The 26741-nt window shown below is 43.8% G+C and overlaps 1 protein-coding gene across 2 annotated transcripts in view; it reads left to right on the top strand.

Moving 5' to 3' along the window:
• The window catches only part of CRHR2 (corticotropin releasing hormone receptor 2), a 1750647-nt gene that overhangs the window by 1011220 nt on the left and 712686 nt on the right, over positions 1-26741 (top strand). For both annotated transcript variants that reach the window (XM_086940889.1, XM_086940890.1), the window contains one exon: positions 17718-17803. In XM_086940889.1, coding sequence (XP_086797015.1) covers positions 17718-17803 — 86 coding nt within the window. The remainder of the gene's footprint in view (positions 1-17717; positions 17804-26741) is intronic.

The following is a 26741-nucleotide window of genomic DNA, read 5'->3' as shown; positions in this document are numbered from 1 at the left end:
AGCAAAAAGGGTAGTAAAGGGTTTCTACTGAGGCGTATGGCATTCCCCATTACATGATGTGGAAGTGATGAGCAGTGTCTGCAACAAATGGAAAATTGATTGCCAACCACACAATTGCCTTTGACGGAAGCTGTATGCAGCAACAGAAGGGCCTGGTAAGAAAGGAATTGTGTACTATACATATGAGCCCTGCACCTTCCACTGTCCATACTATAATTCCTTTTGGTGTTACAGTTCCAATGATTGGATGGCAAATAAAAATAAAACATGGAGCAGTATTTGCTAGTTTAATCCTTGCTCTTGAGAAGCACAGTCCGATCTTACAAATCGGTGTCAGAATATTAGCTGTGCCAAAAGGCCCTTTGAACCTCTTAGGAGGGGAGAACATCGCATGCCTCTCTCCTGCTGAGCTATTTCTTTCTGTACAGAAGACTGGCAAAAAGAAAGTTTAATGGTTGTCAGCACACTCTCCACAGTGGTGGGTCTTCCACTAGCACAAAGGAGCGTCGCCCCACTCCTTTCAAGCAGTGTGAGAAGTAGAAATATAAAATGGTAAGAACTATCAGTTATTACCATTTTATGTTTGGTTGCGGGCGGGGGTGGGTGGGCAGTGCTTCTCTACGAGCAGGGGAGGAGTGGTGAGCTCACTCCTGACCTGCGTGCACAAAGACTGTTTGGTCGGCCCTCTGGGGCCACCCAAACCAGTCATGCGCACTCTGCCCTTCTCTATGCAGGCTGTAATGCAGCCTGCATAAAGAACTTGGCCTCCTCATAAGCGCCTGGCTGGGCACCGTCCCGACTAATAAAAAAGCTGATTGCTGTATTGTGATTGGCTTAGGGGAGGGAGCCTGGCTGCCTGCTGCCTGTTCCTGACGGAGGCAGGAGAGCAGGAACCAAAAAGACATGGGAACCAGCCGGCGGAAAGGTAAGTTTAAATTATTATTATTTTTTTTTATTATTAAATTAACCCCCCCATCCCCATGCCGGCCGCGACAGACTCTCCAGTAAATGAAAACACGCATTGAGATTTTCTCCTATAAACACAGATTTGCAAACTCTCATTATAGAATTGCCTCTATTGTTGGATGACGATATTTAGTTTCTTAGAAGTATTTTCTGAAAAGGACACCAATCCCTCAACTGCCTTAGGTGACATGCTTCATCATTGAAGCTTATTCTCACCTGCAGACTTAAATAATGTTGGGTTTATCACGTGATTACTTAAACTGATATTTTTGTGGGAGCTGACCTACTGTATTAAATAATGTTTTATTTTGTAGAGATTTTATATTGAGGTGTATATATTCCACTTGTGTGGAGTCCTTTCTTAAAGTTAGAATTTAGTGTTGGATGGCCAAGATATTTTATTTGGGCATTCTCTGGGACTGCATAACTTCTTACCTTTCCATCGTTTACTTGCAGTACTGTGCTGATAATGTCTATGCATTGGTAGTGGAGAGTGAAATGTAAATAGATATATAACCCTGAATCAAAAAGGGCTCTTTGCAAATGTTGTGAGTGCAACGTTCAACGTTTATTGGCAGATCGAAACAAATTCTTTCAGGTCAAAAAATAAAAACAATACCTCTTCACTTCAAAATGTAAATAGATTAATTACATTACTTAAAATTTTTATAGAATAAAAGATAAATGATAAAAAGTATGTTTTACCAATGTTCTTCAAAAGAAATACATTAAAAGGATAAACAGAATAAACATTTTGCAATAGCGCTCACAACCACTTGGCCAGAAGAGTTTCAGCATTTCTGTTTGTCTGATGGCCCAGGCTTCAAAAAGAAATTTGGAAACTGATACCACTGCGACTGGATGAATTTTCTTTTACAGATTTTAAGAACATTGACTAAATCTGTGATTGTCATACTTCTTCATAAAGGAGTGATCCACCTGCTACTGGGCAAAACAAATTTAGTGCAAAAAAACAGTAGATGTTTGTCTGTTTCATCATTTCCGATAAAAAGATTGCACCTCTCAGTGCCAGCAATAGAAGTATTCCAGGGTGCAGTGAAGGCAGCAATTGGGAGTGCTTTCCTAGTAAAAAAAACAAAAACTTGTGAGGTCAAGCATTCAAGATCATTAAATAAATCTGGGATCAACCCCAGGTAGCTGCAGCATAGAGCAGACAGGTGTAACTTAGGGAAAATTATTTAAGCATTTAGCAGTTCCAAAATGATTAAAACGTCAAAACACAATAGCAATCCTTCGCCTGTATCAAAATAAGGCATATTTTCTAAGAAGAAAGACACAAAATATTAGAATCCAATCAGAATCAGTGTAACAGGAGATATGGATTTCTAAAGTTTTTTGGCAAGTAACAAGAAAAGTAAAGTGCAAAATAAAGTGCAAGTCAGAAGTCTCTGTTCATGGCTGAAAGGGACCTAGGCATGTATTAAGGATGACCATGAAAAAGCAGAAGTTGAATGCACAAAGTGGGTCATCCTGGTCAAAGAGTTTATCTTCTCACTCAGGGCCTGATTTAGATCTTGGCAGATGGGTTACTCCATCACAACAGTGAGGTATAACCCGTCTGTCAAAATATAAATCCCATTATATCCTTGGGGAATTATATTTCGACTAACGGGGTATCCAGCCACCAAGATCTGAGTCCGACGCCTTAGTCTATGTTTTGGATGCTGAAATCCTCCAGTGGGGCAGGTTTACAGGCTGAATCTAGTGAAGGATTATCAGAGTTGGATTAGCCTTTTATGTGTTCCCATTGGATCCTTGGGGTGTGTTGTGAAAAGCTCAGACCAGGAAATTCAAACTTCGCATCTGCTGAATTCCTCTCATCAGTGGGATACCTTTCACTCGTTTGACCAGTAAATATTTATACTTTCAGACTTATTGTTTTATTTGGAGCTCAATATACTCACGCAGGGCAAGCATGGAGCTGTACAGTGGCGACTGGTGAGACTTGAAAGTGGTGAGGTGTAAATGTTTGTAATGAGTGGCTTGTGGCGAGCAATTAAAGAGCGGACAAATGGTGCATTTTCAAGCATATTTGAGAAAGCAAGGTTAATAAAGCAACTGTTAGATTCTAGTTTTAACATCATTAATGCCCACTAATATTACTGCACATAATCTCCGTGACGACCTCACACGTGAGGTTCTGTTTTGATCTAAAAAAAACTTTTTATATGGATGTTGCATGAAATAAACCCAGCATTTCCCTGAAAAAAATATGTAACAGCCTCTAAAACACCTACATTCAAAATAAATTAAAGGAAAAACGTATTTAAAGCAATTTGTCTAAAAATTATTCAATGTCATTACGCCAAGAATCTCTGCAGAGCAGAGCTGGCTCTATAAGTGGACCCATGACATACTGGGGCCCTGGGCCAGAGCTGAGCCCACTTTGTCAATGCCTTAAACCATCAAACCACTTTACGTAGGCTGCAAGCCATTTTCAGGCCATAAACAAACACTTCTGAGGGTCACCTCTTCTTTTTCCTTCCAAGTGACTCTCACCTTCCTTAGCATCCTCTACATGCATCTTTACTCTGAGCACAACTTTCCCTAACACACGCTTATATTTGCCTTAATCACCTTTGACTTTCTGCAAATTGCCCACAACCCACTTTAAAGATAAAAACCTCACCTGTATTGGAAATTGATATGAATTCAACTTAACACTACCTACTCTAGCTTATAGATGAACGCCACCAAACATTTGCATGAAGTCACATGCCCTGCCCTTAACTCGTTAATGTCCAACCCATCTTATAGTGACTCAGGGCACCACACAAATAAATAACCAGCACCTTTGACACATTCTGTGCCAGGGCCTGTTAAATATAAAGCGTGGCCCATTTCACGTCAATTCTTGGAGCCCCCTCCCTTCCAAGAGCAATTACCAATACCATGAGGTAACATAGCTGATCAGCCCCATCGGGCCATCTGGTCCATCTCAGCACCCTTAACTCAGAAACAACACACGCACAACTAAATTCAAACTAAATAATACACTTCTACCCAAGTGGACCTAGAAAAAACAATTCTCAGTGTGCTGTACACAAGAGCATATATTAGTTCATAGAGATTTTGGCAATGTGAAGAAGTCCCGACTCCTCCTGTTTACAAGGATGTCTGTCTCCATCTCTTCTTCCCAGTGACAATGTGAGCAGGGCCTCAACAGAAGGAATGGTGGCTGTAACCTGCGCCTTTCAAGCACTGAACTGGGGTAAAGCCCATTGCCTTTGACAGCAGAATCACCTGAGGGAGACTCTGGTATGCCTTTTATTTGCAACATTTTGGCCTTGTGTCCCCTAACTTTTTGGCTACAATGTTGGCTTAACAAGCATCTTACACACAGTCTTCTGAAAGAGATTCTGAGTTTGGATCATATTATCAACATTTCATGGCTGAAATATCTTAAAACATGTTTTAGTGAGCTGGGGCGTTTGGAATTGTTTTTAAAACCTGATAGTATTACAAGAAAAGATGTGGTGCTCGTTAAATACTCCTTTACACAACGTAAAATAATGGAAAGAGATGAGAAAGAACTGCTGAAGTCTAGTGATCGTAAATATATGATGTTTAAAACTTCTTTAGACATGGAACCATATTTATCATGGCTGGTTTTATTAATCAGGTTTAGAATGGATCTTTTCCATTTTTTATTAGTAGTCCCTAGGGGATGGCATAAAGGGAAAGTGCTAGCACCCTGTGGCTGCGACAATCTGTCTCCTCAGGACCTGCTGCACTTTATGTTCTTTTGCAAATTTTACGAAATACCTAGGACTTTTTATTTAAAACCGATTTAAAAAAAGTTAAACTTTGTGCAAGTACGTCCCGCTCTTTATTATTTGCAACTGCTAAAACCTGAATGTATCCCTTTTGTGGTTGATTTTCTGAAATGTTCATAGAAGCATAGAAAAAGACTGGAACCTTAAATGAAATGGCTAAAGCACCCTACGGCCCTTTTTTTAAAACCCATAATAATTGTTGGATTTCCTATGCTGCCCTTCTTATTTTGTCAATCCTGAAGTTAAGCCCCCATTACTGTTTGTAACTCAGGGAACGTGTATATCTTTTTCTGTATATATTTTAAATTGTTGATTATAATGTATTCTTGTGTTTTATAACTTTTATGGTTTCAAATTAAGCAAACCGAATAAAGTATTTGAATTGAATTGGAAAATTGACTCTGGTGCTGGAATAGTGAGGTGGATTTGATTCCTTGACCTATAACTTCAAACTCCTCTCATTGTGAGGGTCTGACTAGCAGTTTTATGCTCCCTTTTAATGAGACTCAGATTTCTGGGTCTGACTCTTTGAATTAACCCCTTGGGCCAATGTTCTGCAATGAAACGTTGAAAGAGGGGCAGCACTTTAACGTCTGAGAAGGTGACCTGCATTACAATTTTGAAAGATTGAGGGCTGTGCAGCAGGCGGCGCCCTGCGAGGATGAGTGTGGAGTGAGTTGGATTGTACTGCATTGTCACCGAGTTCCAGTAACGATTCACACTTCTGCTGGGGTACCGATGTGCCTTGGCCCATAGGTGGAATACAGCACTTTTGGAGTGCTTAGGGAAACGCCTTGAAGTTCAGTGTGGCTAATGGGAGAAGCATTATGTGTAATGTGCGGTTCACTGCAGTGGTGCACTTATCCAGACATAAGTCGCAGCGTCTAACTGTGTAGTGCATGTAAGACAAGAGAGGGATAGAACATATGTACTTATATTTATTTATATCTGAGTCTAGTTAAAAGCTGTGAGTTGTGAGTGTGACGTGTGTGGGAAGTGTTTTGGTGTCATGTATACTGAGTGGAGGAATGCACTTCTTGTGTAACTGATTCTGTGTATGAGGTGGAATGAAGTAGTGTGAGGGAAAGACATGAAACTTGTCTTGCCTACTGTCCTAGACATATCAAATGTTATGGTTCTTGGCTAGACTTGAGGTGAAGGTGCACAAACCAGACAAAAGTAATCGAGTGACATGTAGACATGATAGCTTTTTTTAGAACACCCGGGAGTGAGAGAAGCACAGGATATAGGAAGTCATCACATGAGATTATTGTAGTGCAACTGGTTATGACAGAGAAGTCACCCATACCCATGCACAAGAGTAAACCCACAGCAAGAGAGAGGAAACCAGAAAAGGGAGAAAGGAGGAGGAAGATGGAGGAACAGTGACAAAAGGAGAAGGTAGTGTCGAAAAAGAACCTGCAAGAGTGAGATGAAGGGGCAGGGAGCGTCTGTTGGTGGATGAAAGAGGTATCAGGTGGAATCCAGTCTATGCAGCCTGGGTGTTTGTACCCCTGATATTTGCTATCATTGGCGTAGCCCCCTGAGGAAACTTTTGGGTCCCGGCATTTATTTAACAAATTAAGCTCTGGGTGTGACATGGAAGAATGGAGGGGCGCTGGTGACGGCTGTCCTGTACATTTACTTCTCAAGAGATATGTACCATGCTAAGTTTATTGTACTTACTGTTCCAGATTAACAGTAAAATATACATGCGAAATAACTTCTTGCTTAGCCGATTTCACTTGTTTTCTCAAAAGCAACTATTTCTAGAATGAAATTGCAAGACTGACAGATATTATACTGTAAGTCTTTTTGAGCTTTGAGGTCAGAATCCTAAAAAACAATTGGGTTGTGATGCTTTAAGCCCCTCTTCCCCTTTCTTTTGCCACCTCAGTAGGAAGGGGTGCTCCACTGCATCTTAACCAGCAGGGTGGCTCTCCTGAAGTTGGCATGTGCTTTGAAACTTACCTTCCTGGTACTGTCCCACACTTCACTGAAGACGTGTCCCCTCTGCTGACCACGCGCTGATACTGGTGGCTCTCCCAGAGTGCAGTGCGCAGTAGTAACAGGACGGGGATGATACACTGAAAAATGTCCCCTCTCCAAACACCAGCTGGGGTCTTGAGTTCTGTGAGGGTTAGCAACCCCCTGTCACCCAAGCTCTCGAAGTGTGCAGCGGAAGGGTAAAGAAAGTGGACTTCTCGCTCCTGCAACATGAACTTTGCCCTGTTGTTAGAATAGCGCGACTCAAGGCACCCACCCGTGAATAGTTCTGTGCTGCATTATTTTAGCACTATTGCAGTCTGTGCCTGTATTATTTCGCACAGTTCAACACTCATGGAGGAGATCATTCAACCAGCAAAATCAGAAAAAGAGCAATTACTAAGAAAGGGAAAAGAACTCACAAGAGGACATTATGAAGTGAACACCAGGAAGGTTAAGGGTGACTGGCAGGCTTCGATGTGTTCCTTCTAAATTAAACCTATCTGCATAAAAAAAAGTCAACACGGCGCGTAAGAGCTGCTGTAATGTTGTGACATGCGATTGTGATCTTAAAAACACATCTTCAACGTTGGGCGATGCTGACTGTTGCTGAAAGTAAAACTCAACTTGAGTGTAAAGCAATACTCTCGGCTTTGTAAACCTAGCTTGCAAGCTGCTAGTTGGCACTTGTAATACGATGCACAAGAGGAGCCTCTTTACATACCAGGCGCCGTATAGAATTACCCAACAACAACTAAAAGGCAGATATTTCTGCAGGCACTGGCCCTCTAACACCCCAAGTGAAGTCACAGCCGCGCTACTACATGTGTATGGCTAAATGTGCCAATGCCAGCATTAACCGAGTACTACTTCTGTATACAAAGCAATAAATGGAATGGGACCGCTCTTCATCAGGAAAAAAATCACCAAACATATTCAACAAAGGAACCTCCGCTTTAAAGGAGCATTTCTCCTCAAAATCCCAAGATACAAGAAAATAATCAGGGGTGGCACATCCTTCTCTGTTCAAGCAGCCAAACTATGGAACTCTTTACCGCCCAACATTAGGTCCACCGAAAACCACCTTATCTTCAAAAAACAACTTAAGAATTTGTTCTTTGACTCATTAGCACTATATGCAAATAGAAATTTACAGCATATCCCTATGTATATAAGCATTTGTTTTCCCTATAAATATGTACCTATTTTTGTGAATTGCTTTGTATAAACATGTAAGATAATTATGTTGTTGAGAGGGAAAAAATAAATACAAAAAAAATACACTATTAATAATAAATAAATAAATTAAAGTCATCTTTGGTCTACATGTAAATACTTCCATTGTGCATCTATGTACCTTCCATGTACTTGGATCTGTGTGTCTGTTACTTTTCTCCTGAAAAAGCATATCCAATGAACTACCCTATTTCTCATCCTGTGCCTCTATCAATATCTTTAATCTACATATACTTACCTCCTTTATGTATCTATATACTTTCAATGTACTTATGGATCTATATATTTATCACTTTCTTCTAATTTAGCATTTCCAATGCACTGCCCTGTTTCTCAGCCTATACTTCTCTCAATATATCTTCTAGCCCAACCTTCTGACTGATCTCAAACTTCTTTCTACTACTCTTTCCAATGCACTACCCTATCTCTTATCCTCTACATCTATCAATATATCCTCTACATCCACTCTATCATTTTTCCCAAACCCCATACCCCTACTACGATCCCCCCAAAAAACCTTTCTAGACTCTCTCCTAATGTATCCCTCCTTGCATCATCTGACACCTTTTTTTACTATACCGAGCCCCTAAAACAAACCTTTCTAAATTCTTCCCTCTGACTCCTCCCCTCCAAAATTCCTTTTTACTCATCCAAAAGCCTCCTCCTACTGCTAAGACCTAAAAAAAAATCCTTCACTCTTTTATCCCTCAACTATCCTTTTCAATCAAAATTAACAGACTAACATGTTCACTTCTCAAATCCATATTCAAATATACTAATTCACCACTAATCATTTATGGGTTACAGAGTAGCGTGCTACTCGCCAATAAAGCATCTCAACAACCCATCAGGGTTACAAGCACTATGTAAATGCAAACCTTTTCCCTTTTCTACCCCTCCCCAACCCTTCCTAATCCAAATAACTGACTAACATATCCACCACTAAAATTACTTTCATGTTTCACCATACTAGTTAAACACTAATCCTCATGGAAGTACCGTGCTACTTGCGCTTCAAAACCCCATCAGGGGTGGCAAGCTCTGTATAAATACAAACCTCTTTCCCTCTTCTATCCCGCCACCTACCCTTCTCTACCCAAATAACTGAACAACCTATACACTACTCAAATTACTTCATTGTTTACTATAGTAATTTTTAACACTAATCCTTTATGGGTTCTGGAGTGGGTGATACTCGCCAGAAAAGTGCTTCAACATCCATCAGGTGTAACAAGTGCTATATGAATGCAAACCTTTCTTCCCCTTTTATCTCTCCGCTATCCTTCTCACTCCAAATAACTGACACAGCGCCAAGATGCTCCTTGGAGTGTACGTGCGCTATACAAAAACCCCAAAACATCAAACATCAAACTAATATCCGCCACTGAAATTACTTTCATATTTCACCATATTAATTCACCACAAATTCTGGGCTTCCTGGATAGCGTGCTTCAACACCCCATCATGGGTAACAAGCGCTATATAAATACAAACCTGTTTTCCTCCTCTATCCTTCTGCTATCATTCCAAATCCAAATAACTGACTAACCTGTCCACCACTTAAAATGCACTTGTATGTTTCACTATACTAATAAAACACTAATCCTCTATGGGTCCCGGAGTAGCATGCCACTTGCTGAAAAAGCGCTTTGACGCCTCGTCAGGGGTAGTAAGCGCTATATAAATGCAATTACAATACAATACAATACATAGCACATTCAAAACATGGTCAATAGATATTTTAAAAAAACAACCTTCATATGGGTTTGTACCAATTTCCCACACCCATGTTGCTGTTATTAAACAGCCAAGATGCAGTGCAGTTCTTGATATATCCTGCTCTTACAGTCACTTTTTAATGTAATAATATTCTTTCATTATCTGTGTATTCCTCTTGGCGCCGTATATATACTAACACTATGTACCATATCAGCAATATAAGAAGGCAGGGGTAAAGCAGACCTTGGCATTTTGTGGTTGCAGCTTTTGTGCAATGCAGGCACCCTAATTGACAGCTCTGTGAATCTGTAACCACAGTTACAAAGTGTCACGGAACAGGATTCATTAGCATGCATGTGTTAATGGGCATACATTTAGCAAAGGGAAATGAGCCAGGGGAGGGTCACTGCTGCACCCCACAGCCCTTACTCTCCTGGGTGTTTGGTGGCTGCCACCGAGCGCAGAGACTTTTAGTCTCCGTTTTAGCTCTTTGTCATGATTAGTCAACAGGCACGCCTTTCTCACCTTGTTCAATTTCATTTAGGAAAATGTTTAAGGTTCTATGGTGTTTAGTAATAAAAAGTTTCTTTGCAGGGATGGTTTTTGTTTCTTTACTGTTAGTCTTAAACGGTGTTGGGTTTCTATTCTTGCCTGCATCACGCATGTTTTATGTCACAGCCTTTTGCTTTCATTGCTTGTTTCTAGAATTGTCTTGCTTTATAGTAGATGGATGGCAGCTGTCGCAGCCGGCATGACGGGCAGGAGGGGGTCACATGGGTGACAAGAAAAAAAACTTACTTTCCCCCGGGACACCACCGCCCCCTCAGCTCCTGCTACTCCTGTTCGTTTTCCACAGGCCTTTACCTCCCCTCCCCTAAGCTAATCTCAACGCTGCAATGGCAGCATTGTGATTGGTGCGGACGGCGCCCAGCCAGGCGCCTGTAGGGATGCCTTTTTCTCTATGTAGGCTGCATGTGGGTTAGCCACGCCTCCCCTCCTTTACAGCAGACCCACCCACACCCATCCAGACACTTCTGCTTTCCCGCAGTGCGAGAAGCAGAAACATAAAATTGTGATTTTACCATTTTATGTTTCTGCTTCTCGCACTGCGTTCTTCCAGAAGGTTCCCTTGAGGGTTCAAAGTGTCCACAACACCAATCCAAGGGTCTAGACCTCTGAGATGATTGGGACTACAATTCCTACAATGCACCTTGCCAAATACTTAAAAGTCCCCTGAACGCACTCCGGGATGGGGACATCTTGGTGGAGATGGTACAATTAGCCTCTGTTAACCAGTAGTTTGCAGGGAGGTCACTCCTTAATCCTTATTGAAGCAAGGCAAAGTCCTTAGGGCTGTAGTCCCAGATTGTGCAGCAGGTGCAGTACTTCAGAGTTTAGACCTTTGGGGTGCAGATCAGGTTTCTGGCAGGGCAGACCTTATTCTTGTGGTTTTAGGCAGCAGATCTGAGTTGCAAGGCAGCATTTCAATTTTGTTCCCAGTGTTCTTGGGTGACAAACAGGGGGGTACCCCTAATCAATGGGGTACAGGGTGACTCCAGAAACTATGAAAACTTCCTCTAAAGTGTGGCATATTCATGTCCCTGAAAGCAAAATTCTTCCAAAATCCAAAACAAGAAACCTTCTCCTGAAGGTTAAGATCTGGCTAAGCCGTCCCACTGGTATGGCTAGGTTTCCTTAACACTCCCCTTCCAACCTCTCTGCTGGTCTAATTACAGGGGGTACTGTCTGTCTGGGCGTTGCAGTATGTGGGGGTACGCCTGTGCTGCCCTAAGCTGTCATTCCCTCTTTGAAGACCTGTTTGGCAACTCCACACCCATCCTGCCTTTTACTCTGCAGCTTGCAGTTCTCCTCCCACAGGAAAGGCTTTGTTTCTACTCAGGCCACTTCACACCTCATTAAGACAGTTTGGCTCAGCCTGGCAGAGGCCGACCAATCAGAGCAGGGCTGCTGTAAGGCTGAATTTGGCTTACTAAAACAACAGTTCTAGAACTTATTTTCCTTGATCGTTATAATAAATCTGACAGTGAGAAATTGTTGGATTTATTTTAACTGTCGTTTTTATACTTTGAAGTATATTTGTAGCTCCTTTCTTTCAATAGTTATACTTTAATGACAGTATTCCAATGTTAGCCGATGGATCCATTGTGCTACAGTGGGGAAAACGAAATTGTCAGTTTCTCCCTTACCAGGGTATATAAAACATATTTTATCATCTATTTGCTTATAGCTACAAGGCACCCTACCCCTGGGGCACCTAGGGGAAACCTTAGAGGTGACCTTTATGTAAAAATGAGGTCGTTTGAGACTTTGTAAGTACCTTTAATTCCAAAGTCAAATATGCATATAATTTAAGTTTAAAAGCAGCCTGCAAAGCAGGGCTGGATTTTAAAATGACAGTATGGACTACAGCAGTGCAAACACCTGTGCAGGACATCTACTGGGCCTCTAAACCTTTTTGCCCTATTATCGCCCATGCCTTATTATATACTAGGGACTTGTAGGAGTCTGTCATTGCTATTCGTAATTATAGCTAATTACTGTGGGACTTGGCCCTTTTTGTCTAAAGTTCCCTAAACTTTTTGCTTTTCCCCTAGACCTTTTTTCTTACATGTGTTGCCAACTTAGGTGCTCTGGACACTTTGCCACTTCTAAACAGTGTCAAAGTGCAAGTGTTCCCTGTGTAATGTATAATGGTGATTGGTTGTCCATTATTGGTATGTTTGCTTTACTAGTAAAGTCCCTAGTGAAGTGCACTATGTGTGCCAGGGCTAGTAATGCAAATGCCACTGGTGGCCCTGCAGCACTTATTGTGCCACCCACTCAAGTAGCCATGGAAAGGGAACTCGGGCCTTCCATTGCAGGGCCTGCCTACAGTTTCCTAAACTGCTATGTTGTTCTGGTAAGTGCACACACTTATCATACCCTAGCCTTCAATTTCATACACATCAGGCACCCCTATGGTAGGTGTAGGATACCCCCTAGACAGGGTACAGTGCATGTGAAAGGTGGAGCATGAACCAAAGTGTGTGCCATGTCCTGGCAGTGAAATCATCTCCATTTCGTTTTCACTGCTGAAAGGCCATCTTGCTCATTGGAATAGAATGGGGAGGCTGTGTAATATGTTTTCCAGCCTATCTCCCCAAGTGCTTGAGATGGAATGGTGAAGTTTAGTATGCCTGAACTCACCCTGCAATAACACATCTTGTTATGAAGATGGTTTTTGCATTGTGTGTTTGTAAGCCACTCATTTAGAAGTGGCTGGGTTTTTGTGCTTTTTACATTTCTGTGTGTCTCTGCCTGGTTGTGGTTTGACTGGTTGGATTTGAAAGCAATAGGCTCTGGGGAATGTCTTGACTCATGGGAGGAGGGGAGACAGCACATGCTGACCTGCATCTGGAGTGTGTAGGAGGAGGAATAGGCCTAGAGTTGAAGAGGCCTGGGCTGGTGCTATAAAACAGATGTCCCATCTCCTGCTGAGTGATTGAGAATCCAGACCCCCACCAATCAAAGGGAGAAGGTGTCGCTGGTAGGGAGGTACGCAGAACAGGCTTGAGCAGGGTTAGTGCCCCCTGTAACACAAACACTTCAAAGCCATTGAGGGGTATAACTATGCGAGCTGAAGCCCCTGAACTCTGGAGAATGGCTTGATCAAGTGTGAACAAGACTAGAGCTACTTTGTGGGCTAAGAGGAACCTTTGCCGAGGAAGAAACAACTGAATTGACTGCTGGATAGGACTGCACTTGCTGTGTGATCTGGGGCTAGCCTGCAGTTTGTTGTTTTAACCAAGGAAAGGCTGTAGGGACTTAGCGGTGTGCTGTGTCCCCCTGCTTTAAGGACTTTGCTGAGTGCTGTGTCTTGAAGAATCTATGCCCAAGGGCCTGGGGTGAGCTGGCTCCCTGATTGGAAACACAGGAACACAAAAGTTTCCAGAGAAGACTCTCAGATATGCCGTCGGTGCGGGTGCTCTGTCTAGCCTGAGACCTTCGCAAGTTGTGCCCTGTGATCTTGGGCACCGGGAGTTCCAAACAAGACTCTAAGATGTGGTGTGCGTGTGCTTTGTCTATCCTAAGTCCTTCTAAAGGATCGTCCTGTGAACGTGAGTGCCGAGAAGCCAAGTAAGTCTCAGCGACACTGTGTGCGTGTGGTTTGGGGCAGCCTGAGACTTTTATGTGGAGTGGCCTGGGTTCGCGCACACCCGAAGAATGAGTGTGCCTCAGCGACGCTGTGTGTGTGCCGTACGCAGCCTGACACCCTCGCTGGAGGTGCCCTGTGATCGGGGGCACCGGGAGATGAAGTGTGTCTCAAGTGACACTGTGTGCGTGTACCTTCTATGGCCTGAGACCTGTGCAAGAGGTGCCCTGTGATCGTGGGCACTGGAGGATAAAGTGTGTCTCAGTGACGCAGAGTGTGTGTGCTCTCTACTACCTGAGAACTGCGCACGTTGTGCCTTGTGATCGTGGGCACAAGAAGATCAAGTGTGTCTCAGCAAATCTGCGTGCATGTGTCATGCATAGCCTGAGACACTTGTGAGGAGTTGTCTGGTTAACGTGCACCCTGAGCAACTGTGAGTCTTCGTGACTCTGAGGGTGGGGGTAGTGTGCAGCCTGGGATCTTCCCATTGCCTAGTAAGTCAGAGATTGCATCGGGGGCCCAAGTCGCTGAACGAGGAGAGGCGAGTGGGTTTGCGCCCCCCAGGTAACATGTGTCGACTCCTGGGAAGGGGCACCGGCTCGGAGGGAGAGCCTCTCTGCCTCTCTCCTTGTTCTGCAGTGCGAGCCTCTGCTACGGCTCGGATTAAGGTCCATGTGCCAAGGGAGTGGCAGCACCGGGGCCTGAGTGTGAAGCAGCAGTTACTGTGTTCAATCTTACCCGTGTGGGGGGGGGGGGGCAACTGTGACTGGAGACTAACCACAAGCCAGCCCGTGAACGGTGCTGGAGCAACTAACGTATTGCATAACTTCTGTGTAGCGGAGTATATGATGATTGTATAATGCACTGCTTTATTTCTGCACAACAGACTGCCTGTTTTGTTGCTTTGCCCATAGTATTAGTTTGCCTAACGAACTGCCTGATAAGTGTGTTACGCATTGCACTAGGTTTGCATAACAAACTGCCTGATAGATGTAATACACTTTGTCTGAATCCTGCATAACAATCTGCCGGATTGTCGTATTACACAGTGCATTAGGATTGCAAAAAAAAGAACTGCCGGATATATGTCTTCACATTGCATTAGCTTCGCATAATGAATTGCCTGATAACTGTATTACACGTTGCATTGCTCTTTCCCACCAGAGTACCTGAAGGGGGTCCGTACGCATTGCATTACGGTGGCATAACAGTTTACCATGTTGTTGCTTTACGCATTGCTTTACAGTGACAGTACAAATCACCAGATAACTGTATTACGATCTGCATTATTCTTATGTTGTGAAGTACCTGACTGTTGCATATCGCACTGTATATTACAACATTAGGATTACGTAGGACTGTTTAGTGTTCTGCAGTAATAGTAGGCCAGGGGGAACATTTACCCTGACGCATATAACAGTTTAGTACTGTGTGGTCGGAATGTATATAGTTTTATAAACATATACTTGTTTTCTATGAAACTCGTGTCGGGTCTATTTGTGGTTTCATCATTGGATCGCTGTGAGCTTAATTGTAAATACTTTACACATTAAGCCTTGGAGATAAGCCTGGTTGCTAGTGATAAGCTACCAAGGGGGTGGCGCAGTGGCTATCTCTGGAGGTGACCTGTCTTTTCCCTAATGTTGGGGCTCAGGGGTCCATGCTTGGCCTTCGGTACCTACCTCAGCCAACCAGGGATCTTGGGAAGTCTAACAATTACCATATACTTTTGATCAGAGCACAGGCCCTGGGTCTTGTTAACAAGGCCCAGGGCACAGTCAGAGTTAGAAAACCAGCACCTAGTAGTCAAGATGGGGGCAAAAGTGGGGTAACTCTACAAACAGGTCCTGATTTCCCACACAGTGGAAACAAGTTCAGCCCTCAGATTTCCACATAGATCAAAAACAGTATGGTCAGTCTCCTCTCCCTTCTTCTACAGGTCCAGAAAGTGTTCTGTTGAGCTATAGAGTGATGTGCTATTTTTGTAGAACTCGCAAGCCAGAGGGTGGGGTGACTCCTGGACACTCACTAACCAATAGGCATAATTTCTCAGGGGCGACTCCTCCCTCTTTTGCAGCAAACTACCGTACAGTGCACTATTCTGAATAAAATTCAAACTTGGTAGAACCCTTTTGCCCTGGGAGCAGACTGGTGGACCAACCACTGGTGTGTCTAAGGAAATGTGCAGGGCCATCACCCACAGCCACAACAAACTGGTTCAGAAACCAGATTCTCCTCCTACTGGGATGGTGCCAAATTGGCTAAACTGTACTCTAGGATCAAAAGACATCTCATACCCCATCTCTCACTAAGCACTTACATATGAATGTGGAGGTCGTCTTTCTGGTTCCTTTCAAGTTAATAAAATTCCTCAACCATACACTTCCTGAGCTGAGAGGAGTCGCATACCTTACAATCAGGCCTTTCTGCCAAAAGAGGCCTAAGAAATTGTCTAAGACATTGTCTCTGCCCAGGCAGCAGTTTTCATACCTTATTAAATGAAAAGTCCCTCCTATTTTCTGCGTGAACAAGACTCTTGCTAGCAAAAAGTTACACAAAGTTGCTTAATGTAAAAAGTAAAGAAAATTTAAATAAGGCAAAATTTGAACATTTTGTGTATTGCACTTGCGTATATAAAATGTCACAGAGGCCTGGACTACTAGTAAATCTGTTCACTTTAATTGTTTAATTGGGTCTAAACTAAACCACATAGGAGGCAGACCATTTTAAGTCTAGATAACAAGTTATAGAATGTCGTTCTGTTAGGAAACAGGTGTGGATAATTGTCCTTTCCCCTTTGTTTAAAAAAAATGTGAAAAAGTTATTTCTATTGTTTAGGTTTTCTTCCTCAGTTTTCTCCCCTAACGGTCATCACCTTATTGCTGTTTTGTCCTTTTTGAGGAAAATGAAAATAGAACAACTCACTCACTTTCTATCCCTCTCACTCACTCACTTTAAATGGTTTTACAATGATTCTGCTGTGATAAATAATAGATTTAAGACAGTTTGATAAACAAGAGTGGCCCAGGGCGCTGATTTATACCATAATAAAGCCATTACTCCATTATGGTGTTTGTTGCTCCAAGGTGACACTGTGGCATTCGTGTTCCATTTGTATGTATTTAATTTGACTATAATTAGTTTAGACCCTTCTGTGCGCATCCAATCCTTGTCTAATTTACTGTAGAAACGCATTAGGGAAGAAAATGAGCATCTTGGCCTTTGGACTTCAGTCATTTGACATTTAAAATAACTGTTCCATGTTACAAGAAGGCTTTCAAAAGTGATTTTTATTCGTTGCCTCTTGTACTCTGACTCAACAGTATAGTATGAGTTTCTGGATGGCTTTTGTGGTTCTACAATATAATAGCACTGAACGCAATCCGGTTTCAGGCTTGTATGCACCGGAAGCAAAATAACTGATGTCTTTGTAGAATAACCCAAGGGCATCTTAATCGCTGATAACAATCATGTGTTTCTTCTTACAACGCTTAATGCAGCAGTTTTCCTTTTCCTGGGCACTGTAAAAAATTGGTCTTATTATTACTTATTTTAATGACACACAATATATCGACTTGAAAGAAGAGTATTTGTTGATATTTGTATTTTGGGTACTTGTATTTTGGTTATGATTCTTACGCCTTGTTATTCGACCTTACGTTTTTTAAAATCTAATTAATGAATTGCTTTTAGGCATTGCAACTTATTACCGTAGGATTATTAGCAAATGTTTTTTTTTCATTGGGCTCTTCATAAAAAGTCGTCAATGAGTTATATATTTAAATTATTTTTATAGTCAGAAAGCTGACTCATGAGGCTTATGGTGCAATGCATTTTAACATATTTACTCTCTGTTCCAGGAAATGTTTACAGGGAATGTCTGGAAAACGGGACCTGGGCCTCCCGGATGAACTACTCTCATTGTGTGCCTATCTTGGTTAACAAGGTGCGTACGCCATTATATTTCCACTTAAGTGCTGAATGTGCTATATTTCTCCAAAACAAACCTCAGCACATGTGTGTGAACCGCTGCTGCTACTTGTGCAGGGCACGCACACACACCCATCAAATGTGTGCTTTCACTTTATAACTTTACAGGATTTTGATTGTGAAGATTCCTAGTGAAAAACAAACAAAACATTACTTTTTAGTTGTTTTCATTTTGCTTGTCATAGTGAATTTAATTGAATTGTACACTATCCATTGCCTGTGCTTAGTCGAGGGGTAGAAAAATACATAAAATAGGCTAATAACAGAATTATGGCAGGATTCCACATGAGAGTGAAGGTTGTATTTTAGTAGGGGCGAATAAAATACACTGGATCTCATTCATGCTGCTGTTTGCATGTGGACATTAAGCTTACACGAATACATAGACTCTTCATGAGAGTAAAGTCACTTTTACTATCAACAAAATGTAGTTAATCACAAAGGTTTTGTGTGACCTGGATTGTGCAGGTATTAGGCGTTTTATTGTGAGAATTCTAAGAAAATGTGTGCACATCTACAAGCAAACTCATTTCTTGAGTATTTACAATCTTTTTTCTAACCCATTCTCACGCTACACTTTGTATAATTTCCCAAGAAGAAAAGCCTCTGTGTGGTATTCTATTATATTTTGCAAAGGTTTTCCATGTCGAGATATTGAACCCTGTGACTTCTGCATGTTTAGAGGCATACTCTTGAATACCACTGTGAGTTCCAAAAAGCCAGAAACTGACACCTGTTGGACGTCACTAAGATTCCTAACTTTCTCTGTGGTCTGGGCACATTCTTTAAGAATTTTCGTGTTTTGAGTGGAAATAAGTGGTTCATAAATAGGACATGATGGAGAAGTAGTAAACAGTCATTGGAGTGCAAAGAGAAGCATCTGGGTGGCATTCATTGAAGATCACATTTGCAGAAATATGTGTAGTGGTTCTATTGAACTTCTATTTCAAGTCATAGAGCCTGTGGGAGCTGAACTTCAATTTTCCCATGAACCCACTATCTAATGAACCCCAAACGTTGCCCCAGGCAGTTCAGCTCACTAGAGATTTCTTTGATCTAGTGGCAAGAGACTAACCTTCACATCAATAGCACAAATGTAGCAGAGTAAATCATAACTAGAAACTAGGACAACTCAAGAACAGAGTTCTAGGTCAACTTTAAGTATAAAAGGCTCAATACAGAATTTTTAAAATAAGCTTTACAGAGAAATATGCATATTATGACGTAGAGGCCGGGTACAGAATCTAGAATTACAAATCATTATCATCAAATTCCAAGTGTCAAACTCATAAGGCGAACTGACAGCATCCTCAGTTAGGAAATTCTCGAACTAATCAGACAAAGTTTCTGGAGGAAAATAAAAAGTTGCCTGCTGGCCTTGAAAACCATCGTTTTTTTTTTACGCAATATATGTATATTAAATAATAAAACTGCAAACTCAACATAGCATGATGATGGTTAGGTTGCAATGGCAAATCAAAAACGTGCGTAAATTTGAAGGGCTCTTAGCATTAACCCATTTCATAAGGTAAGAGAAATCTTCTGCTTACTTCCTCAGCAACTGCACCCCAAAGATGTACATTTCTAAACAATAACCCATAGAATCTTGTCCTTCATGCTTACATAATACCTTCCAGTGGAAATCCTTCAAAATGCTAAATTAGGCACACAATAGAAAGTTTCATTCACAATACATTCTTTCTTACAACACAGAACATTGACTTCATTGCTCTCCATGTTCTGCGGAAACTGTAGGAAGAGAAGACATGCAACGGGTATCTGATTGGGAGGGGGAATACACCAAAAGCTGAATTCATTTTAAAACGATTGGATTCTCACAAAAAAATTAGGCAAAACTATACTTCATTATTAATCACACTGATAAATGAGATAATGAAATTGTTTTAAAAGCAAAATCAATAATTCATTGGTTAAAGTCAAATGCATCATTAAAATTACTAACTTGCTCAAAGAATTTGTAACCCAAAATTGCATTTTCCCAAAAGCCTTTACCAACCTTACACTAATAGCAGGGGGGACGAACATGAAGTGCATTGTGTCAGTCATTACTCAGAGCTGGGGTGTTTGCATGTTCATCGCTTCTAGGAGCACCAGAGGCGGTCCACCAAGAATGGCCCATGATCCCAGGACGTACAGTAGTTTTGTGATCAAGAATATCGCCACCAATCTCTTCTGACGTATTCACCTATTTCAAACCCACAGGAAAATCAACGAGACAAAATTCAAGAAAGTTATCTTCGATATAAATTTCAAGTCTATTCATTCTAAAGACAAGCAGGTCTTATCCTAGGCTTTCACAGTTGTTTGCACAGGTTGATTGCAAAGTGTAGTCAGACCTTCAGAGTAATTTTGTTTATGGACTACACATTTTGCTTATTCTAGGAGAAACAATCTGGATTGATGGAAATTTCAAACTCATAGACCACCCTTTGAAGTCTTTATTGGAGTAGAATGAGCTATCCTGGGAAGTATGGACAATACCAGGATAGTCTAAAGCACCTGCCATTTCTCATTGCAATTGTGTAACTTACCTTCTCCAATATTAGGGATAAGTTAAGAAGCACCGGCCATGGGAAACTGTTCTCCCCGCTGACTATTCACGATCTGTGTCAAACAATAAATCATTCATCTTTGAGAGAGGCAAACAATTTTCATTTAAGTCTTTATAGCAGCCTCATTACACCTCCATTACTTCAAATGTCTCTGACACCTTCACCCACAATAAGAAGTGGGAATGGGAGCATAATGTGAGCTTTGTTCATTGAGCTATCATGGGTGATCTTGGGACTATCACTTTTCCCAAAGACACAGAGCCTATTTAGGACCACTTTCACTGAGGCCTCTAAACGATTTTCAATAAATCAAGCATAGACACATTCTCCACATTGTTTAGCTGAGTAAAGCAACAAAAACAGCTGGTATTTTAAAATGTTGGTTTTATAAATGTCCTGTACTACTTTAATGAATAGTAAGTTGCCTGCTGACAGGCTTTTGCTCTGATGTCAACTTTGGATCCAGCTGCAACAGAAAACTATTTGAGCTTCCACCTGTGTTCGGTCTCACCAGTATTGCCTTCTCTGTGCCTGTAATGTACTGTATATATGAAATAAAATCCTAATAAAATCATTTGAACTAACAAAAAAAAAAAAAAAGAATGAAGTACACGTTCACATCAAGCCCGCTACCAAAAGACCCCTTTAGTTGAAGGGCAAAAGAGACAGCATATGTCAAAATTCATGCAAGAATTGTTAGATGCACAGAAGGCCGGCTTTGCTTTCCAAAAACATTCTTTACAAATCTGAAACATACTATTCTGAAATAGTTCCAAAGTCCTAGATGGAATTTGAGGTAGGGTGGTTAGGTTCAAATGTGTAAAATATTGGAATACAACGACCGCAACACCACCACCCTGCTCGACAACCTCGCCAACCTCGGACTCAAGCAGCTGGTGTCCACCCCCACCCACCTCGCCGGACACACACTCGACGCCGTCTTCTCATCCAGCAAAGACATCGCCTTCAGCCACGCCACTGGACTCCACTGGACGGATCACAGCTGCGTCCACTTCACCTTCAGAAGAACGACGATCCACCACCACCAGCAACAGGTTGCTCGAAGAAGCTGGAACAAGATCACAGCCGACCACTTGCCGCTTCCCTGAGCCAGCACCCTCCCGTCAGCTCAGCAAACCCCAGCCAGGCCGCCGACAACCTCACAAAGTGGATCAGCAACTGCGGGGACGAACTCGCCCCACTGAGGACTCCGCCAAGCAGAACGGGCAGCAAGAAGGCCCCATGGTTCACCGACGAACTCAAGAGCTCCAAGAAGAACTGCCGAGCCCTCAAGAAAGCCTGGAGAAGGGAACCAACACCGGACAACATGACCACCCTCAAGCTTGCCACCCGGAAGCACCACCAACTGATCCGCGCCACCAAGAAAACTGCATTCAAGGACCGGCTGAACAACAATGCACACAACTGCAAGGAACACTTCAACATCGTGAAAGAGCTCTCCAACCCCAACGCCGGAAACAACGACATCACCCCATCGAAAGACCTCTGCAACTCCCTCGCCTCCTACTTCCACAACAAGATCGCGGACATACACAACAGCTTCAGCACTCAACCGACGCACGCCATGACCGAACCACCGCCCCCCACCACCACCCTCCGCGCCTGGACTCCGATCAGCACCGAAGACACCGTCCGCACGATGAACTCCATCCACTCCGGATCTCCGACCGACCCCTGCCCTCACCACGTCTTCAACAAGGCCGACGCTGTCATCGCACCCCACCTGCGGGACATCATCAACACCTCCTTCGACACCGCCACCTTCCCGGAGAGCTGGAAGCACACCGAACTCAGCGCTCTACTAAAGAAACCAACAGCGGACCCCACAGAACTCAAGAATTACCGCCCCATCTCGCTCCTCCCGTTTCCAGCCAAAGTCATCGAGAAGACCGTCAACAAACAGCTGGCCGCCTTCCTCGAGACGAATGGATCCCTCGACCCCTCACAGTCTGGCTTCCGAGCCAACCACAGCACCGAGACCGCCCTCATCGCTGCCCCCGATGACATCCGAGCCCTGATGGACAACGGAGAAACAGCGGCCCTCATCCTCCTAGACCTCTCCGCGGCATTCGACACTGTCTGCCACCGCACCCTAGTGCAGCGCCTCAGCAATGTCGGAATCCAGGAGAAGGCACTGGAATGGATCATCTCCTTCCTTGACGGAAGAACACAGAGAGTCCGCCTACCACCGTACAAGTCAGAGGCCACCGAAGTCATCTGCGGCGTCCCTCAAGGATCCTCGCTGAGCCCCACCCTCTTCAACATCTACATGAGCCCCCTCGCGGCCATCGCACACCAACACAACCTCAACATCATCTCCTACGCTGACGACACCCAGCTGATCCTCTCCCTGACCAACGACCCCGCCAGAGCCAACCTTCACGAAGGGATGAAAGACGTAGCCGAGTGGATGACGACCAGCCACCTGAAACTGAACTCAGACAAGATGGAAGTCCTCATCCTGGGCTCCTCGCCCTCCGCCTGGGACGACTCCTGCTGGCCCCCCGCCCTGGGCACCCCACCCAAACCGACAGACCGCGCACGCAACCTGGGCTTCATCCTGGACACCTCCCTCTCCATGACCAGACAAGTCAACTCCGTCTCCTCGTCGTGCTTCAACATCCTGCGCATGCTACGGAAGATCTTCCGGTGGATCCCCACCGAGACCAGGAAGACGGTCACCCAGGTCCTCGTCACCAGCCGACTGGACTACGGCAACGCCCTCTATGCCGGAACCACCGCCAAGCTCCAGAAGAGACTCCAGCGGATCCAGAACACCTCAGCCAGACTCATCCTCGACATCCCACGACACAGCCACATCTCCGGACATCTGAGAGACCTGCATTGGCTCCCCGTCAACAAGAGAATCACCTTCCGTCTCCTCACCCACGCACACAAAGCCCTACACGATCAAGGCCCGAGCTACCTCAACAACCGCATCAACTTCTACGCTCCCAAACGCCATCTCCGATCAACCAGTCATGCCCTCGCCGCCGTCCCCAGCATCCGAAGAACGACAACAGGAGGAAGGTCCTTCTCCTACCTGGCCGCCAAGACCTGGAACTCCCTCCCGACCGACCTGCGCCTGACCCAAGACCACCTCTCCTTCAGGAAGAAGCTCAAGACCTGGCTGTTCGAGCAGTAGCAGCACCCCCCCCCCCCCCCAAGCGCCTTGAGACCCTCCGGGTAAGTAGTGCGCTCTATAAATGTCTTTGATTGACTGATTGATCCTACTTTGGGTTCAGTCAGCCTGGAAAGGGTTGCTACTTTTCAGTACCTGGGGGTGACATTACACGAAAATCTATCCTGGGACCCCCAGATAGCAAGATCCAGGCTAAGCTATCCCAACTATCTGGTGCAATTTTGAGGGTTGTTAATACCTCCACCTTCAAACCTATAAGTCCGGCACTAGAAATGTACAAAACGCAAGCAAAAGCGGCCGCATCTTACGGCAGTGAACTATGGGGTCATAGAGCAGGCCCGGGCCTTGCCAGAGTGGAAAATAATTTTCTTAGACGCCTCCTTGCACTCCCCCGTGGCACACTCATGTTTCCCTTAAGAATGGATGTAGGTTTGCCCTCTATCGCTTCTGAGCTAGAGTCCAAGCCATTGAGATTCTGGCATAGGCTCTGGTCCACTAACAAGCTTGCAAGCTATAGGGCCGATCTAGTTCATGTAATGGACCTGAACAAACGAGATAGAATTCCCTGGTTAGCTTTTGTCAAGAAGGAATTATATCGTCTAAAATTGCCTGAGCTATGAGAGGCTCCAAAACAAGGCTGCCAAAGCCTCTCCCGCAAACGACTAGTCCAAATACATAAAGAGAATAGTTTAGAAATTCTCCTGTCTGGAACTAACAAAGGTACCCTAACTGAGCGGTTTCTGCAATCCAAAAATTCTTATGAATTCGAAGGTTTTATGGATTCTATTTTCCCCATCCTAGCCAGGAAATTGTTTATATAGTGGAGGCTTGGCACTCTGCCCATTAAAGCTTTCACTTGTAAATGGCTACAGAGGGATGATAAAACCTGTCCAGGTTGTAACCTTCATGATGAGGAGGAAACCCATCTTCTTTTTTTCTGTCCTGCATACCTTAGGCCAAGGAAATACTGGCTGGTCCCCTTATGCAGGAACTTGGGTTTCAGGAGCCATCTGCATGCGTACAGAGTACTAAAAACTAGTACTCTGCCCCATATAGTTTTTGCAGTGGCAAAATTCATTCTGGCTATGTGGCAGATTAGAAAAAAACTGCTAACTGCGTAAATGCTGAAAATATGAAATCATCATTTTTTAGTCATGAATTAACTTTCTGAATTCTGAAATACCCTTCAATTATGAATTGTGTTTATCCTCATCATGTCTGTTATTTCCTGCTAATTAATTTTAGATAATGTGTTTTATAAATGTTCTGTTTCTTTTAATATGTATGTCTAAATGTAATATGCTATGCATTTTTTTATGGTCTAAAAGACCGAAATAAAGATTTTTAGAATTGGAAATGTAAAATAAGATATAATTATGATTGCTAACTATATTGTCACTTTAACCCTGTTTTTTCAGTGAATTTCCAAAAGTGTTTTTTTACGTAAAGTAACATATTTATTACCATACATAAAGCCAATCACCCACTATGCATGGCATTCTGCCTGCAGCCAGGTCCGGTGTCCAACCCCCTGCAGGTAGCAAGCTCCCTGCCAAGGCATAAGGTTGCAGCTTCCTCTCCAAGCCACTATTGGCCTCGGTGACCCCATCTCCTAGGGCTGCAAACATTTACATTAGAGAAAGGAGTGTACAGCCCCCACCCTGAGACCAAATGGGCCCTGGAGACCCAAATCCCCTGGGGTGATACAAAAATTATAGGTGAGGGGTGCAGTGCTCACATTTCCGAGCCTTAGGAGGCCCCGGGGACCCCATCCTCTAGGGCCAAAGATATTGATAATAGGGGAGGGTCTCACATGGACCATGTCACCAATCCCAAATTGGCCCCAGCGACCTTACTCCCCGGGACATGCACAACTTATAGTGGAGTGGGGTTGCATGCATCCCTTTCTGAGTCCAAATGGGCCCTAGGGACCCCATCCCCTGGAGTTGTACATTAATTATACGGGAGGGAGCATGTTTCTCTCCTCCCCCAAGCCCAAATGTGTGATGGGGAACCTATCCCCCTAATGCCAAACATATTTAAATGCTAGGAGGGGGGTGTAATGTACACCTCCCCAATCCTAAATGAGCCTGAGAAACTCAAACCCAGGGCCATAATTTAACTATAGGGGATGGGGCATGTGACCCCCTTCCCGAGCCTTAATAGGCCCTTGGGACCCCACTCCCCTGGTGGCCAAAAATAATTATATTAGGGGTGGGGGTGGCCTCTCTTCCTGAGCCTAAATGGGCACTGGGGATCTCATTCCCTGGGGCATAAGAATACTAATAGTGGAAGGGGCCGAGTGGCTCTCCAGCCTGACCCTGAGTGGCTCCCCACCCGGAGCCTTTATAGACACCAGGGACTCCATCTTCTAGGGCCAGATGTCATAAAAAGGGGAGGGGGTGTGCTGCCCTCATCCCCAAGCCTTATTAGGCCCCAGGTACCCCTTCCCCCAGGGCTGAATTTTATTATTAATGGGAGGGGTGTGTGCAAACGCCCCTTACCGAGCCTTCTTGTGCCCTGGGGACCCATCCCCCAGGGCCAGAGGTAGATGTTGCGGTGTCCACCCTGGTTACCTTAAAACTATTCATTGGGGACCACAAGGAGAGTCCTAGGGCCCCCACAGCCTCAGCTGGCTTCCCACATGGTTTAGGAACTGGCAGAACCCCTGCCTGGAGGGTGCAGCTGTTTCTGAACAAGAACACAAGCAACCTAGGACCGGTTTTGTCCATGTAGTGAACTTTTCAGGCTTGTATAGCTTGGTTCCAGTGACACAGTGTGTACAGGACCCACGTCTGGGCATACCCATCCTACTGAGGGCGACACAGTAAAGAATACAAAAAGTGATGGATGGAATGCTTGAATTACTCTCAACAACTGGTAAATACCCAGGACCACATCCAAATACATTATTATTTTGCACACCATGCCACCTCTGTTTGGACTCAGCTATATACAAATCAGTCTTTACCCTACTCAGATGGGAGCAGTCCAACCCAAACTGCTAAGGCACATCCACCCTGAACCGGAACACAAACAATCCAGTACTGGTTTTATCCTTGATATGGACTCATCAGCCAGGTCTGGCTTGGTTCCAATGATAAAGTATGCACTGGACCCACATCTGGGCATATCCATCCCACTTAAGATGAACCACC

The sequence above is a fragment of the Lissotriton vulgaris genome, chromosome 10 (genome assembly GCF_964263255.1).
Source record: "Lissotriton vulgaris chromosome 10, aLisVul1.2, whole genome shotgun sequence".
Classification (NCBI taxonomy): domain Eukaryota; kingdom Metazoa; phylum Chordata; class Amphibia; order Caudata; family Salamandridae; genus Lissotriton; species Lissotriton vulgaris.
This window is presented reverse-complemented; position numbering and strand designations above follow the sequence as displayed.